This window comes from Peromyscus leucopus, chromosome 9 (assembly GCF_004664715.2).
Source record: "Peromyscus leucopus breed LL Stock chromosome 9, UCI_PerLeu_2.1, whole genome shotgun sequence".
In the NCBI taxonomy this organism is placed as follows: Eukaryota; Metazoa; Chordata; class Mammalia; order Rodentia; family Cricetidae; genus Peromyscus; species Peromyscus leucopus.
In genome coordinates, this window is record NC_051070.1 from 99,117,697 (window position 1) to 99,134,969 (window position 17,273).

General features: G+C 41.8%; 1 protein-coding gene across 1 annotated transcript; it reads right to left on the reverse strand.

Annotated features, from left to right (window-relative positions):
* Positions 1-1,073: 1,073 nt before the first annotated feature.
* LOC114681470 (pulmonary surfactant-associated protein A) lies at positions 1,074-4,763 on the reverse strand. The gene is made up of 5 exons (XM_028854980.2): positions 4,650-4,763; positions 3,870-4,064; positions 3,551-3,670; positions 2,791-2,868; positions 1,074-2,371 (listed from the first exon to the last, which is right to left on the reverse strand). The coding sequence occupies exons 2-5, from the start codon at positions 4,039-4,041 to the stop codon at positions 1,995-1,997; spliced, it is 747 nt and encodes a 248-aa protein (XP_028710813.1). The 5' UTR covers positions 4,042-4,064; positions 4,650-4,763; the 3' UTR covers positions 1,074-1,994.
* Between the last annotated feature and the right edge of the window lie 12,510 nt (positions 4,764-17,273).

Below are 17,273 nucleotides of genomic sequence, written 5' to 3' on the forward strand. Positions count from 1 at the left end.
TCTTAACTCAGTTGTGCACTGGATGCCAATACCCTGGACTGGATGCTGGCTCCACTCACATTTCACTTTCTCTGTGCAAATAGACCAAAGAAAATGCCAGAAAATCATCTGATGAAGTTCAACATACAGATTACTGATTTAAAAGGAAAAAAATGTACATTGGGCTAGGGGTGTAGCTCAGTGGCTTAGTGCCTGCCTTGCCAAAATAACTGGAAATAAACCTTGGTTGAGTATAAGATCAATTAAAAAAATAATTCTTTCCCTGAAACCAGCAATATCTCACTAAAAATTTGTCCAAAAATAATGTAGTAACAATGACACATAATGTCATTAAAAAAAATAGACCTAACTGGAAAGGGGGGCAATGTCAACTTTTAGAGTTTTAGACTGTTAATCTATAAGACTGGGAATATATGTGTTTCTTTCTTGCTGTTTTGATCTCTGACAACCCTCAACAGCTTGTATGTTGAGTCCCAAAGACACAGAGTAGATGGATCTGCTTAGCAGTTAATGTTTGTGAAGGTGTAGTCCACATTGCTCCATCTGGCTTTCTCCTGGGCTTCTTTTTGCCCAAGAAAAGATGGAAATGCAGGGAGAGTGTCAGAAGGCAGGAACACAGAAGCTTTCTAGAAGTAAGATGTACAGGTGGCCGTCTCCTCAAGGCATAGGTACACTGCTATGAATAACCGCGGTGTGGATCATGGTCCCATTCCACGTAACTGAGACTAGAGTGGCTCACACAACCCACTTCATGCATTTGAGACTGAGATGGCTCATAGAAACCTGCACCTTGTGTCCCACCCTTGCCCATGGCACAGGAGAAACCATCCAGATGGCTGAGCAGGGGTCGAAAAGACAATGCCACTCCTCACCATGGACCACATGGGCTCATACCAGGAGTTATCTTGACACCAGCCACCCACTGGTATCATGTTCTTCTAGATACCTCTTTACCTCCCATGCCCCCCAGTCTGATTCTAACAAATGTTATCAGTGCTTGTCAAGTACTTGGTATGTGGCTTGTGATCAACAGTCATTGCCATAGTAATTGATATGGATAATGATTTGGTAGGTAGAGTAATTGCAATAATCACTTTATTTCCATCCCATAGACAAAGAAATAGGCTCAAAGAAAACAGTTATCTCAGCAGAAGACAGCCTAACACCTGGAGCATAGTTGACTTTAACAAAATAGCTGATTGAGTTAATGAGAGAAAAAAACAGAGTGCAGTCAGTGATATGCATGCCTCAGTGATGTAGAGTGAGGCTGTGTCCATTAGCAGGAAATTACTTGAGATAGGGTCTGGAGTGGAAAGGATGGTTCTTTTAAAATCCAGGGTGGCTGCTGTTAGGCCAAGAGGCTAAATTGGCACCTCCAACCCAAGGGAAGGGGCTATACATGTCAACCAGGGAGGTTGTGTTCCACCTGTACTATGCTGTAGCTCTCTGACGTCTTTGAGACCATGTTTGCCTTGAAAGCATGGGTGCAGATAATAATGTAGCCTTGCTCCACCCACCAGGCATTTTCCAGAAGTTCCCTATGTCTGTCTTTATGTTTAACCCGGACTTCTAAATCTTGGGGCAGTGAAAGGGTGAGCTGCAGAAGGATAGAAGGGGCAAGGGCAGGCACTTTCTGTGTAATATAGAGGGTCCTTCCATGCTGGGACCTCATAGACACCATTTATAAATGAAGAAACTGGACAAGGCAAGGGAAAAGGATGTCTCCATCTCATGGTGAAGGCCAAACAAGGTTGGCAATGGCTGCCTTGAATGAATGCTCAGAAGACTCTAGTGGGACTTTCATGATTCACTAATGATTATGGAGAAGAGTTTGGGGCCCATGTTGGAGATGGGGGTCACTAAGAATGCTGCTAATTCTAATAGCAACAAAGAAATTTGGTTGAAAGGGAGTTGCAGCATCCTAGAGATCAGATGGAACATTGGAATAGAGGCAAAGACAGTGTGGGATTTTATCTTTCTATCTAAATGCTTGATTAAAACTCACAAATAGCCAGCCGGTACTGCAGGCAGTTCCTATCATTCCAGGTCCCATCTGTATACATTTCTACACACTTCTCTTTGCCCCTTCCCTTGGGTTCCCCTGGGTACCAGTTGGTATAGTTCACAGAAGCCCCATCCAGGTATTGGAAATCTCCAGGGGTCTCATCTTCAACCATGCCCAGGTAGGCATAGGTGTTGTGCTTGTTCACGATGCTTGAGATGGCCTCATTCTCCTCTGGATTCCTTGGGACAGCAATGTTGCCACCTGCTCTGGTACATGTTTCTCTAATGGTATCAAAGTTGACTGACTGCCCATTGGTGGAGAAGACCTTCTCTCCCACTGACAACATGGATCCTTGCAAGCTGAGGACTAAGCAGAGGAGGCTAGGTTAGGCTGCTGACCTCTGATTATCCACCCACGCCACTGACTTAGGCTGTTGCCCTTAGGCTTTCTCCACAATCTCTCCATCTCTACTTTCTCAGTGTTTTCCCTTCCTCTTCCAGGCCTAGTTTCAAAGTCCATCTCTTTGTTCTCATCTATCTAACAATTACTTATTGCCTGTATCTGCAGTTTCATGCTTTCCAATAATTTTAGGAGCAAATCCATGCCCACTTCTGTGTCTTTGAGGTCATTTTCAAAGATAGGAGAAAAGGAAAGCATCCTTCCTTTCTCCAAAGCCCCATGTCCACACTTACTCGCCGGGCATTTAGGTTCTAGATTCTGGTAGTGGAGATTATAGGGGAATATTGAGACTCTGTGCTTGGGAACACTCCAAGCAGTCCCCTTACCTCCCATTAATTGCAGAATCCTATGTTTGATCTCTTGGAGTTCAGTCTGAAGTTCCTCATCCAGGTAAGCTGAAAACCCTGCGAAGACCACACACATCCAGGATGGGGACAAGCCAGCAAAGAGATCCATTTGCTCTGCCAGCTGTAAGGCTGGAGTTCTGTCATCTAATGCTGTGCCCAGAGCCCAGGCCCTAATTCCAAGGGTCCAAGAACAGGGTTTCCATACTTCTACACACCCATTTCTTAATGTAGCCTTGAACCCGCTCTGCTTTCCCATATCCTTGACTGGCACTGCATGCCCATCTATGCACTTTTCTCACTTATGAAAAGGACCTCATCCCATACACTCTACCAAGACTGACAATGATGATCTCTGAACTCTCAGATGCCCCACTATATCGATCCAAACCCTGGAGCGTCTATCAGCATGTGCAATTCCTGATCATACTGTCTGCCTGGATACCAAGTCCATATAACCTTGCCTACCTTTCGGGATGTCCCAGAGCCTCATCCCTAAGAAGCATCACTAGGCCTCCCAGTGCTGTGCCCCTTCCCATACAGGACACCATGTGTCCCTCTGTCTGCAGCCATGATGTATGTCAGTCTCTGAAATGTGTTATTCAACCCCCTACGGTTTCTCCCTTCAACTTCATATTTTCTTACTCAGGTTGAGCAATGTGCCTTGGACCCTTCCTACCATCCCTCATGTGGCTGACATGCTGTACCACATCACCACTGGCATGCCCCCAGCCCTGCTCACCTGGAAGACCCCTCTCTCCAGGCTCTCCCTTGTCTCCACGTTCTCCAGGTGCACCAGGGGCTCCAGGCAGCCCATCACGCCCAGGCATTCCTGGCATTCCTCCAGGGGGGCCCATGGGACCTACAGAGTAAGGAGGACACAGACATGTGGGCCTCCATTAGCATGTGGGTGACTCACTTGTCGCTCCATCAGAACTTAGAAGACACGTGCTCCAGCCTAAGGACTCCAGAAAAGTCCCATCAGCTAGTGCCCTGGACAGGATGGCTCCTGAAAACAGGTCCCTGTGACGGAGCTAAGGATGGGTTCTTCCATATAGTACCTGGAGGTCCAGGGTCTCCTTTGATACCATCTCTCCCATCTCTTCCAGGCAGGCCATGGTTTCCAGGAGTGCCAGGAATACCAGGGCTTCCAGCACACACCTCTGTCCCATTGCACTTGATACCAGCAACGACAGTGAAGAAGAGGGCGAAGGCCAAAGAGCACAGTGACATGGCCACGGCACAGATGGCTTCTCCTGCAGGAGGGAAGAGCTATCAGCCCCTCTGTAGCATGAGCATGGCTCTCCTCTGCCCACCTGCCCCCATTCTTGCTACACTTTGCAGGACCCAGGAATTCAGTAGATAATAACAGACAAGTAAGTGTAGTCAAGAATACCAAGAAGACCCAAACTATCCCCAGCCAGAAATCCCCAGAACCATCTGACATCTAACATAGCCTCACATTCCAGCCCTCCAGCTTCACATCATATGATCCCCAGAGGAGGAGCTCTCAGTAGAGTCAAAGGCCTGAGTCCCCACAGAGACTCTTTTCTGTTATAACCTCACTATGTAGCCCCAGGGGACTCACTGTGCCTCTCTGACCTTAGCTGACCCCGGTGTGCTTGGTAGATAATCCTAATAGAGTTGACTGCTAGAAGGCGTGTAGTAACTCATCACTTTACTCCATCTACCCCTCAATATTTTAATTTACTCTGTTTAGAGTTCTCATGAATCAGAGAGCCAAGGATAAACAGAGGTAAGCAAGGATCATGGTCTCCCTAAAATGTCAGTGGTAACCAGTATCCTGCCCAGTCAGCCCTTAATTAATATGTGGATCTTACCTCCAGAAATTCAAACTCCAGAAGACACCCAAGTGCCGGTGGCCAAGCGCACTCCCACACAGAGCCTGCAGATAGTATGGATGTCTGCCTCCAGCCAGAGTGGACATGTGGACAACATCATTTATAGACATGTAGGCTGCCAGCTTTCCCCACCCTCAGAGGCCCTATCATGGGGGGGGGGGCAGGAAGCAGCCATCTTGTTTACACAACTCGATTTCCTTCAGAGCATTTCACAAGAAAAGCACTTAGAGCCCTTGAGGGGAGCACAGAATCTGTGGAAGGCAAACTCCAGGTGTGTGGGACGGGAATCTTTCTCTTGTCAAGATCACCCCTCTATTCTAAATTAACATGATTGGCTAGCAGTACAGAATGAAAGCCTTACCCAAGTTCTGATAAAGATCTATTACCACTCAGAAAAGAACAAACCACCAGAACAAACAGATACAGAAATATGACAAAATCTAGCTACTCCATCACTCACCAATGGTCATAAAAAAGAAAGCAGAGAGGAAATTATGATGTTGAAATATAATAAAGTTATCAGGAATAAATAACAAGGAGATTAAATAAAGGAGGATCAGGGAAAAGAAAAATGAAGCAAGGTTAAACAAAAGAATGTAGAGGGGAGAAAGAAGAGGAAAGAAGGAGAAGAGGAAGGAAACAGACCAAGAACAAAAAAAAATGTATTTACATAATAAAAAATTAGATAAAGGTAGGAAGAGGAATGAAAAAAATTAAAAACTTTTTTCAGAATGAAATAAAGTGCAAAGCAGGGGCCGAAGCGATGGCTCAGTAGTCAAGTGCTCGCTGTACAAGTGCAAGGGCCTGCGATTCCATCCACAGGACTCAAAAAGAGGGCCCGGGGCACTCTGCAGTCCCGCTGTCCTCTGTCCAGATGCAAAGTGGACACAGGGAAACCCCTGAATCTCACTAGTCAGCCAGTCTGGAGTGCACAGTGTATGAAACAAGGCTGAAGGTGGGGACTGACACTCAAGGTTATCCTCCAGCCTCTGCGTGTGTGCAGGGCCACATGTGTGTCCACATCCCCACACATGAACATGCAAAGAAGATAGAGATACAGCCACTTACACATTAAAAGAGATTCAACACCTTGTCAACCAGGGAACCATGAAGCAACACTATAATCTAACAAGAAAAAGGAGGAGCAGCAAGTGCTGGGCACACGAAGGAACTTTCCAGCTCAGACTTTTCTAGGTGAATGGAAAATAGTACAATGATTTTGGAAGATACCTTGGGAGTGCCTCAGAATATTAAACAAATAATTATTCGTATGATTCAGCAATTTGATTCCTAGCTTTATACCTAAAATAATTGGGAATAGGTATTCTAAAACTTGTACACGACTGTTCAGATCAAAAGGTATAAATAGCCCCAGTATTGATTCAAACAAAATAGGATGGCACATTATTTAGTCACAAGAAGAACAGAAGTGAGGATATGTGCTACGGTATGGATTAAACATTGAAAGCATTTTGCCAAATGAAAGGCACAAAAGACAATGTATTGAATTATTCTAATTATATTAAATATCAAGAGTAAGCAAGTCATTCAGACAAAAAGTAAACAGTCATCGCTAATGGGTAAGGGATGGAGAAACTGAGAATGACTTTAATACAGGGTTTCTTTGGGGGAAAGATAAAAATATTCTGGAATTAACTGTGGAAATCAATATGGCGGTTTCTCAGAAAATTGGGAATTTATCTACCTCAAGACCCAGCTATACCACTCTTGGGGCATATACCCAAAGGACGCTCAGCTATGTTCATAGCAGCTTTATTCATAATAGCCACAACCTGGAAACAACTTCAGTGTCCCTCAATTGAAGAATGGATAAAGAAAATGTGGTACATTAACTCAATGGATTATTACTCAGCTGTTAAAATCAATGACATCATGAAATTTGCAGTCAAATGTATGGAACTAGAAAAAAAATCATTCTAAGTGAGGTAACCCAGACCAAGAAAGATAAACATGGTATGTACTCACTTATAGTGGATATTAACTACAAAATAAAGGATAATCATGCTTCAATCCACAGAGTGGTTAGATAACAAGGCGAGCCCATGGAGGAACACATGGATCTCTCTGGGAAGGGGAATTAGAAGAGATTTCATGGGTGGACTGAGGGAGGGTGGGGATGGCAACATGAGGGGTAGGATTGGGGGTGGATGGATGTGGAGAGTACTGAAAGAAATTATGGGAAAGGGGGTGCATCTCAGGTTCAGATAGAAACCTGGTGCAAAAGAAACTCCCAGGAATCTACAAGAATGACCTCAGCTTGCTGCTGCTGTGTTCTTACTGTATTTGTCATGGTATGATCACTATGTGAAAGGATCCCACTATATCTACCATAGTGTGGTTGTTTCTTGGGAAAATCCCACTCCTCACTGGGAAATTTACTTGTATATCATAATGATGATGATTTTTATAAGAACAATGATGATTAGTAAGGTCTATGATTTAATTGGACTTTCTGAGTTAGCCTAAAAGATACAAGTAGTTAGGACAGTTAGTAAAGATGATTAGAGACACATTTTAGGTTACTCTGCCAATTGTTCCTATAAGAAATAAAAAAGGCAAAAATGGGCTAAAAGTTACCTTTTCCTTTGTTAGATATGAAATTTGCAGAAGATGGATGTAGTTGGAAGATTTTCTGTGTCCTGGCCTGCTGGCAGTCAAGACAAATCTCTCCCACTCAAGTCCCCCAAATAAACACATAGAGGCTTATGTTAAATATAACTTCATGGCCATAGCTCAAGCCTTTTGCTAGCTAGCTCTTATATCTTAAATTAGCCCATAACTATTAATCTATGTATCACCACATGTTCCATGGCTTTACCTGTGTCCCATTACATGTTGCTCTTTGGGCGGCTTGCTGGCATCTCTCCCCCACATTATTCCTGTCTCTCACTTTGAATTTCCTGCCTGCCTCTAAGCTGCCTTGCCATAGGCCAAACAGCTTTATTTATCAACCAATCAGAGCACATATTCACAGTGTACAGAAAGACATTCCCGCACCAGATGGAAAATAAAAACAACGAAGTTTCATGCATTATAGACCCATGAATTTTGCCTGTGAGGAGGGGAAAAATGGGCTGGTGATCAAAAAAAATTATGTCCCTATACCCAAGGTTAGACCTGAGTTCCTTGGTCATGTAACTTACATAATTAATCACAGGTCCTGGTATGCACCTTGAAAAAGCAAAGTTGTAAAAGGAAATTAAATGACCCTATTATGTGTGAAGGAAAATGGTGAACTTACCACTCATTCAAAGTTCCTCTAGAGTACAATTAAGAATAGAAAGCTGTTACACTGAAACCTTAAACAGCTGCCTGCCATTACAAAGGAACTGGCTGAAATATACTTAGTTTACTTAAAACATTGTTAATCAATTATAAAAGAATCATTGCTTTGGGGTGAAGATGTTATGGTGGGAAGATTAATACAAAGAGAAATGTTTAACTACTTGTGGGCTCCTAAGGAAAACATGTAACTTGTGATCTTAATGTAATTTCTTCTTATGCAGAGATTTCAATTTGTTTTTTGAAAAAAAGCAGCTTGTGGTTATGAGGTAATCTTTTCTTACATAAGAATCTTTGTCTTGGGTGGTATAAAAGGGATAAGAGAAAAATAAAAGATGTAGTAAAAAGGATAACATTGGGAAAGATGTAAAAGGAGAACAACTTGGAAGAAAAAGAAAAATAACAGGATAAAAGAACAGAACAGGGAAAGAATAAAGTAGGAAGAACAAACAAACAGAGAGAAAAATAAAATTAAGAATTAAGCTTCAGCCCTCAGATAAGGTGTGTGTCTGTGCATCTATCCCAGTAGTTCACCTATCCACATCTCCCTTCCAGTCTCTCTGACCTGCTGAGAACCTGCTGAAGGTTAGGCCCCCTGTGGCAATGGCCAACTAATGGCTGGTCCAGCCTGAGACCCATCCCAGGAGAGTAAGCCCACCCCTGACAATACCTGGAGTGCTAGCACCCAGAGGCTGGATGGTCCAGAGAGTAAAGATAGAACCAAACATGATTGGAGAGGGAAAAATGTCAACATAATGATGCCTAATGATATTCTGCTATACTTACTTATAGATTGGTAACTACCCCAATTGTCATCAGAGAGCCTTCATCCAGTAACTGATGGAAACAGATGCAGAGACTCAAAGCCAGGCCTTAAGCTGAGCTCAGGAAATCCTGCTTAAGAGAGGGAAGAAAGATTGTACAAGCCAGAGGTGTCAAAGACATCACAAGAAAACCCACAGAAACAAGTAACCTGGGCTCATAGGAGCTCACAGAGACTGAACCAGCAACCGGGGAGCCTGCACAGGGCAGACCTAAGCCCTCTAATATAGGTGGCAGTTGTGTAGCTTGGTCTACTTGTAGGACTCCTAACAGTGGGAGCAGTGGCTGTCCTTAATGCTTTTGGGAACTTATTCCTTATACTGGTTTGCCTTGCTCAGCCTCAGTACAAGGGAGGTGCCTAATCTTACCACAACTTGATATGCCAAGGAAGGCCTGTCTGTTTCTGAAGAGAAACAGAGGAGGAGTGGATTGAGGATGGAAGGGAGGTATCAGAAGGGAATAGGAGGAGAGGAGGGAGGGGAAACTGAGATCAGGATATAAAATAAATAAATTAATTTAATTTAAAAATATTCAAGAATTAGATAATGGTAGTGGAACCACATGTAATGCCACTGACTTACACACTTCTAAAGGATGAAGTTTATAAAATGTACATGAATTCATTCTTTGTTTCTATAGCAAAATACTTGATCTCAGACAATGTATTTAAAAAGAAGTTTATTTAGCTAAGCAATATCTTACCTTTTGTGGCAACTCATACATACAATCCTAGTCACTGGAAGGCTGACAGGATAGCTACATCAGAAGTTCAAGGGAATTCTAAACTACAAAATACAGGAGTCTCAAAAAGCAAGCAAGCAAACAAACAATCAGAGAACCCACAAACAAAAGTGTTTACTTATCAACAACTTCCTTAGATGTCAATGGACTAAATATTTCTGTTAAAAATAGATGAGTCTAATGGCATAGACTTATAGCGCTAGCTATCTGGGCATCTGAGGCAGCAGGATTCAAGCTCAAAGCTTGCCTGGGCTACAGAGCAAGTTCAAGACCAGCCTAGACAACTTTGTGAGAGAGTAGCTGAAAAAATATTAAGAAAAGTGAAAAGGGGGCTCAGGATACAGGTCTGGTAGATCACTTACCAAATGGCCACCTCCCAACAGAGCAAGAACCCAGCAGGGAAACATCCTTTGATGTCCTTCCCCTGAAGTAACAGAGTGGCACTGTTTGTATCACAGGGTCCCCAGCCATCCTCAGGTCGACTGTGGTCAAGATGGACAAGGCAGTGCTGGGCAGGGGGATTATAAAGCTCTAGGATGCCACAGCATATGCCACAAAGGGGATATGGGCTGGTGTCCTTCAGCAGAAATACCCACAGAGCCCCCATAGAGGGTTGTTTTCTAAGCCTGTGGCTCTCTTCTACTTTGGACCCTAAAATAACTGTTCTAAGATCAATAGAGCCTAATACCAGCCACTATTTCTAACACTGGAGGGGTGGGAAGCCATCCTTCTCCCTCCGCCATCATAAGCACCAGGTTTTAGTACCTCAAAGCAGGCCAATGGGAAGACAGAAAACACACATATGAAATTGACCTCCATACTTATCGGGCTCTGTTACTTGTTGGCCATAGTAACCTTGCAACAGGCCTCAGTATTTTACATTTGTAAAATAAATAGATTTGTAAAATAAATTATTGCATTTGTAAAAATAGATAGTTCTTAGCTGACCGTTGCTAAATTGCATGAAATGGCATTTTGTGTTTGGTCCTAGTCTTTAATAAAGGACTCTCTCAACAAAGGAGAAAAAAGGAGCATTATACGGGACAGGAGGATTCTGGAGCACAGGTACACTAAAGCATCTGAGAGCCCTGTGTGGATGGGTAGAGAGAGTAATAATATATCAGTTACAGGTACTCATCCTCTCAGAATGAGCAGAACTTTCAAGAGGGCCTTTTCTCAGTGGTTGTGTGGGTCAGCTCTGCCCTCTGCTGGCTGCATGAAAAAATGCAGTCAATTGAAGGGCTGTAGGAGCAAATGGTAGTAGCAGCAGCATCAGGTTCCACATTCACAGAGGACTGCTTTGACTCAAGAAACCTGACAAGGAAGGAGATGGGGTTACTTCACTAAGCCTTATAGTGAATTTCTCTCCCTCTTCTACTATCCTTCGACCTAGTCTGTGAGGCAGAATCTTTGTTCTTATGTGCTTCCCTTTGTCAGGGTTCCTCTGGCTGCCTGTCCACCTCTGTTCCCCACAGAGGGCAAATCGAAGAAGCCCTGAAGTGCACCTAGAGAAGCCGAATGAAACCACTATACACTCTGGACTGCTTGTGAGGTAGGTACTAGATACTAGATAGTAGTAGGTACTAGATCGACCCTCTGAGTCTTTAACATCCATCTCTGACTCACCTTCCAGCAGGATCTGTCTTTATTCCCTGCAACACATGAGGGGATTGAGTCTCAGTCTAGTTCTGAGACTTTCTGGAGATGACACAGCCTGTGTGTGCTGAAGCCTGGTTCACACCTCATCTTGCTTGGCCTCTGAAGCTCTATTTAGGTTTTCCTGAAGACTCCAGTGCAGGCTCTGTCTGTCCATAATAACCAAAGCCATGAGGCAGGCTTTCCCCTTTTTTGTCTAAAATAATAAAAGAAAGTTATAATTAATATAAGAAAACCTATATGCAATAAGTATATATAATATATACAGTCAAGAATTACATTAACAATGTCCAGTCCATTAACATTTGGCAGATTCAGAGAAAATACTCCATTATCTATCCTATTTTGGTGAATCTAAAATGCTGTACATAATTCGCTTTCTATCCTAACTTGTATTACCAACTGAAAACTATCTTTTGATGTCTTTCAAATTTATACACTTTAAGCTTCTTCAGTGAGTTTCTTTTCTGAATTTGTTAACAAGCGAAACTATAACTATAACTATTGTAACTAGAGTTTTCCTGCCTTGCCCACAGTCAGGACAAATCTCTGTCACCCACCAGTCCCACAGACGCTCAGACCCAACCAAGTAAACACAGAGAATTATATTGCTTACAAACTGTATGGCTGTGGCAGGCTTCTTTTTAACTGTTCTTATAGCTTAAATTAATCCATTTCTATAAATCTATACCTTGCCACGTGGCTCGTGGCTTACCGGCGTCTTCACATGCTGCTTGTAATGGTGGCAGCTAGCAGTGTCTCCCTCCTCAGCCTTCCATTTCCCAGAATTCTCTCAATTCTCCTCTCTGTTAGTCCTGGCCAATCAGTGTTTTATTTATTGACCAATCAGAGCAATTTGACATATAGACCATCCCATAGCAAACTATCTAATCTTCAACTCCCTCAGAGACCTGAGAAGGAAATACTATTAACTGAGTAAAAAGGAGTGCAAATAAGTGATTTCCAAAAAATGTGAGAAATGGCACAAACAACTGGCTACCTAGAAAGTCACCCAAGGTTCCTCTGCAATGTTGGGGCATCCATCTTCAGCCTACAGGCCTAGTACATCTGACAGACTCATCTGTGAAGCAGGATTTTCTAAAGGGCCTTCCTACCTTGTCTTCCCAAGGTTCAGCAGTCCTTTCTTTAGTGTCCTACTTGTCTGTTTTGGACAGCATACTTCAGCAGTCAAGGCAAGGGTATTTTCTTGCCCAGTGGCTAACTTACCACAAAGAAAGTAAACTCCATATGGAGTTTCTTCAATGCCCATCATCTTCTCTGAAGTATATTGGTGTTCCTGGGAACAAACATGTCTCATTGTCATAAAAAAAAAAAGAATCTATGCTGTTAAAACATCTTAAATGCCATATTCTGTAGCTCTCTGAAGTGTTTGAAGATAACCTATCTAAAATATATTTCTGTTTGACCTTGAAAACATACCTAATATGACTACAAGTTCGATTGTAATAAGTGACTAAATACTAACTTGCATTTATTTATATCCTAATTTGTTGGTAATAATAACTTCCAAGGACTAGCAATTTGCATTACATTGTTAAATGAGCTGTATAGGTACAATACCTTGCACAAGATTTGAAATATATTTATAGTATTTTCTAACAAAATTAATCTCAAATTTGTATCATTATACAAAACTTATATTCAATATACAAACATACAATCCAATGTAAAATAATTAAAACTAGTAGTTGCTTCCTAACAGTAGATTCAATAATCTACCTTTTTATCTTATCATATCCATTTTCTCTCTTTCTTCTTTTCAGAATAGATTCAATAATCTACCTTTTATCTGTTATTTCTATATCTTTTTTTTCAGAGTAGATTCAATAATCTTCCTCTTATTTATATCCTCCTTTTTTCTTTTTCTTTTTCTTTTTCAAACAAGAACCCTGAATCTAATCTCCTTGTTTAACTTTTTTCTGACAATTATCAATTAACAACTTGTAACCAATCATTCCAAGCAATGACAATTATCCATAACCCATTGAATGACCAAAAAGCACCCATCCCACATCTTGGAAATGTGGGCATTGTGTTCCTAAAATTACTTCCTGCTGTCTGAGGGCAAAAGCATCTTTAGGGAATCCTGAGAAGATAATTTTGGGGTTAATTTTCAAATCCTGGGAGATTTAGCTGTATCATTTGTCCAGTCTCTGCATAATGAGAAAGTGCAGGGCTTGTCTCAAGTCCTTGATCGAATAGTCTGTGATGCTGGATCATCTCAGCTAGCCATCTCAAAATTGTCCTGAGCAGTTTGTATTCCAAAGCCGATCTTTGGGTGGTGTTTGTCTCCTTAATGGCATTATCATAGTACTGATGGGATCATCAATGTGGGGTCCCATCATCTTTTTGGAGACTTCAAAGTTGCTGTTAGGCATGGTCATGGTTCACTGCAGAAATCTTTTTCATGGGACATTTTTTTCTGGATGATTTGTCCTTTTTCTTTAGATGTTTCATTTATCCAGTGTTCTTCACATTCCTTAGCTGGATGTCTTCATTCCCCTAAAAGACAAAAACAAAACTCTTTCCCAACCCTAACTTTGGGGAGCTTCCAAATTTAATCTTTATCAATTTTAATTTATGGTTTCTCCCAAATTTTTGTTTTCTCTTCTATGACTGTTATATCACCCTGAGTAGTATGGTTTTTTGTGATGGACATTAGGTTCTTTAATTGCTCTAAGGAGTTTCATCCATGGTTACAGGAAAGGACTGAACTGAATTTGTCATGGGTGCCTGCAAGAGGCCCCTCAGGGAGTTTCCCAATGACAAAGGCAACGGATTATTTTATCTGTCCCTTCTTGATCTACATTCATTAGTCCAAGGTTTGCCTTTGCCACACCTTCTGCATAATCCAGGAGAGAGGGATTCTGTTGTTCTGTTGCTATTATTCTTTGAACAAACATTGTTTCTAGGAATGCCCTGTTTACAGTCCCTTTTAAGGTGACCTTGTTTACCACAATTGAAATATTTGACACTTCGATTTTTTTTCAAACCTCTGGAAATCACCTCTCCTATCCAAGTATCATGATGATCATGAGATTCAATATTCATTATATCTCAGATCCATTCCTTCAAGGGTGCTGATCTTGCCTTTAATGGCCTAATTACGCTTTTGAATTGTGCATCAGCATTTTCAAAAGCCAGAGATTCAAGCATTATCTGTATAGCTTCTGAATTTAGTATCATTCTATTTACTGCTAAAGACAGCCTTTGTAAGAAATCAGTGAAGGTTTTTTGGGGCCCTGTATAACTTTTGTAAATGACTCAATTTTCTTTCCTAATTCTTCAATTCTGTCCCAAGCATCCAAGGCTGCCATTCAGCATAAAGCCAGGGTGTGGCCATCTGGTCATCGTATAGAGACTGCCTTTTTACATTAGCATAATCTCCCTCTCTAAGACGTTGATCTTGGGAGAGTTCCATACCTTTAGCCTTACTTCATTGTTCAATAGTCTTAGCCTCATCCTTTCACCAGGTCCTCCATTATAATTGGGGACCAGCTTCTAAGACAGCTGTAACCAAATCTCTCCAGTCTTGAGGGATAATTCTATTACAAGTTGATGACGAGTTTAACATCGTGACTTCACAAACAGGTAATTCTTCTTTGAATCTCCTCAAATCCAAAATTTGCACATGAGTCCAATCAGCTCTTACACAGAGTTGAGCATTTTTCAGTTCCTATAACTTTACTGGATAGATTAAGGTTGGCTCTTTGAAAGCTTTAGGCTGTTTCTCTGTAACTGTATACTGCAATTCTGAGATTAATTCACCTTTAAATATTTCTGTCTGTGTCTGAATATCTCTATGATCTGTTTTAACAAGTTTTTCTAAAACTTTTATCTTGGTACTCATATTAACCAACTTTTTTAATGATAAAACAAAAATGATCAAATAAATAATATTTATAATTGACATCTATCCCATCAACATTAATTATCCTCTCATTTAATTGTTCCATTTTCAGATCATTTAATGTATAGTCAAACAGAGACCAAATGTCTTCCATTTTAAAAATGTTTCCCATTTTTTAATGTGGAAAAAATTCTCTTTTAACTAATTTCTCCCTTTAAGAAATCCCAATTGTCTCACCAAATCTACTGACAATGACAATTCAGATGTGAGGCTGACTGCTTCTGTGTAGAACAGTAGAAGCCTGAGCAGATTTCAAGGCAGCTACTGAGTGTGGCAGCATCCCAATATGGGGATCCAGGGAGAGCACACAATCCAACAGAAGAGAAGAAACCACCAGCTGTCTGCATGAGCGAACTTGAGAAAGTGGCAAACTCCTATGGTTTTTGGAGCCCAAAAGACCTATGGAGTTTGCTATAGAGAGGTTGCAACAAAAATTTAGCCAGTGAGTAGGGACTCTAGCCTACACAGAGTGGAGACTCAGGCCACATGCAGCTCAGGCCTGAGCCAGGGCCTGCAAGACCACAGGCAAATGGCTTTTTCATGAACTTGTGCCCCATACTGGGTACCAGATATAACACAAATTGCTAAATGGTCTTATAATAAAAATCCTGGTACCAGATATTGGGGTGAAAGCTGAAAGATCACAGAAGCAGAGCAAGCCACAGCCAACCTCACCTCACCAACTCCTCAGCCAATCCTGTTGCCATAAATCCTCAGACTCTGATTCCTCACCCAAAAGGCCTCAGCCCAAATGAGACTGACTGTTTGCTTCTGCATCTCCAGCCAAAAGACTCCGAATTCCTGTCTCTTCACACCTTATATACCTTTCTCTTCCCTGCCATATTACTTCCTGGGATTAAAGGCATGTGTATTTCCCAAGCAAAGGCATAAGATCTCAAGTGCTGAGATTAAAGGTGTGTGCTGCCGCTGCCTGACCTCTATGTCTAATCTAGTGGCTGAATCTGTCCTCTGATCCTTAGGCAAGTTTATTAGGGTACACAATATACCACCACACAGGCTCAGATTTGCCTTTCACTCTGCAGGGTTGATCTGGCCTAGGCTTCAGCTCTCAAGACTGCCCATCATACCACCTAGACACTCTGGCCTTATTTTTTGTCCACAATGCACACATCCCTAACATACTTTACCTTTGTTCAGCCAGGCTACTGAACACAACAGCACTCACTTACCAGTCTAGACCCTGAGGTTGCAGATACTACAAACTCTATGGAGGCTACCCTGAAGCCCTCAGGATGTGAACCATGTGGATGGTGGTGGTATTGAGGTAGGCTCTTGTGGCCCAGATGCTCTAATAAGGTGAAGAAGGACTGAAGGACTCAAAAGACTACTTACCTTCTCCTTCCATGAAAAGCTGAACTCAACTCCATCATGGGTGGTATCCTGATGGCCATGGGGTAACAACCCTGCTGAAGCCAGACCAGCAGGGCTCACCTGGGCATTCAAACCATACACATAACAGAAGTGTATGACACAAAGTCAATCTAATTCAATCATGATTGAATCAAATTAGGGAAAACTACTAAGAGCCACTTTTGATCTCTTCACTAAGCCACATGAAAACAGGAGCTTAGAATGTTAGACATTTTAAAGGTCTCTGACTGAGCTGCTCCTAGATAATGGGATCATACTTAGGAACATCCACATTAACAATTACCTAGGTAAAAGTAATGATTCATATATTCTAGAAATCATAATGGGGATAAGTTAAGTGGTCAAAATTTATTAAATTCTATAAATTTGTAATAGTGCTGGGATGCAAGTTGAGAAAAAGCATACTTTCATCTAATTAATAACATTTGCTGATAATGCACAAAATATGTTTGAGGGAAAGTGAGAAATTACACAGACCCTTACATCGAGCAGAGATTTGGACCAGTGAGACCTTTCTAAGCCTCAAATTATCAAACTCATAGTGGTATTGTTCCCAGTCTTGGCTTCCAAAGACAACCTTCCTGTGCTAGTTGTCCCCTCCCAATGTTCTTTGCTTCTTCAATGGTGCTGCTTGGGTTTTCTGTCAACTTAACACACACTGGGAAGAGGGAGCCTCAGTTTGGAAAATGACTCCATCTGATTGCCTATATAGAAGCCTTTGGGCATTTTCTTGACTAATAATTGCTGTGTGAGGTCCC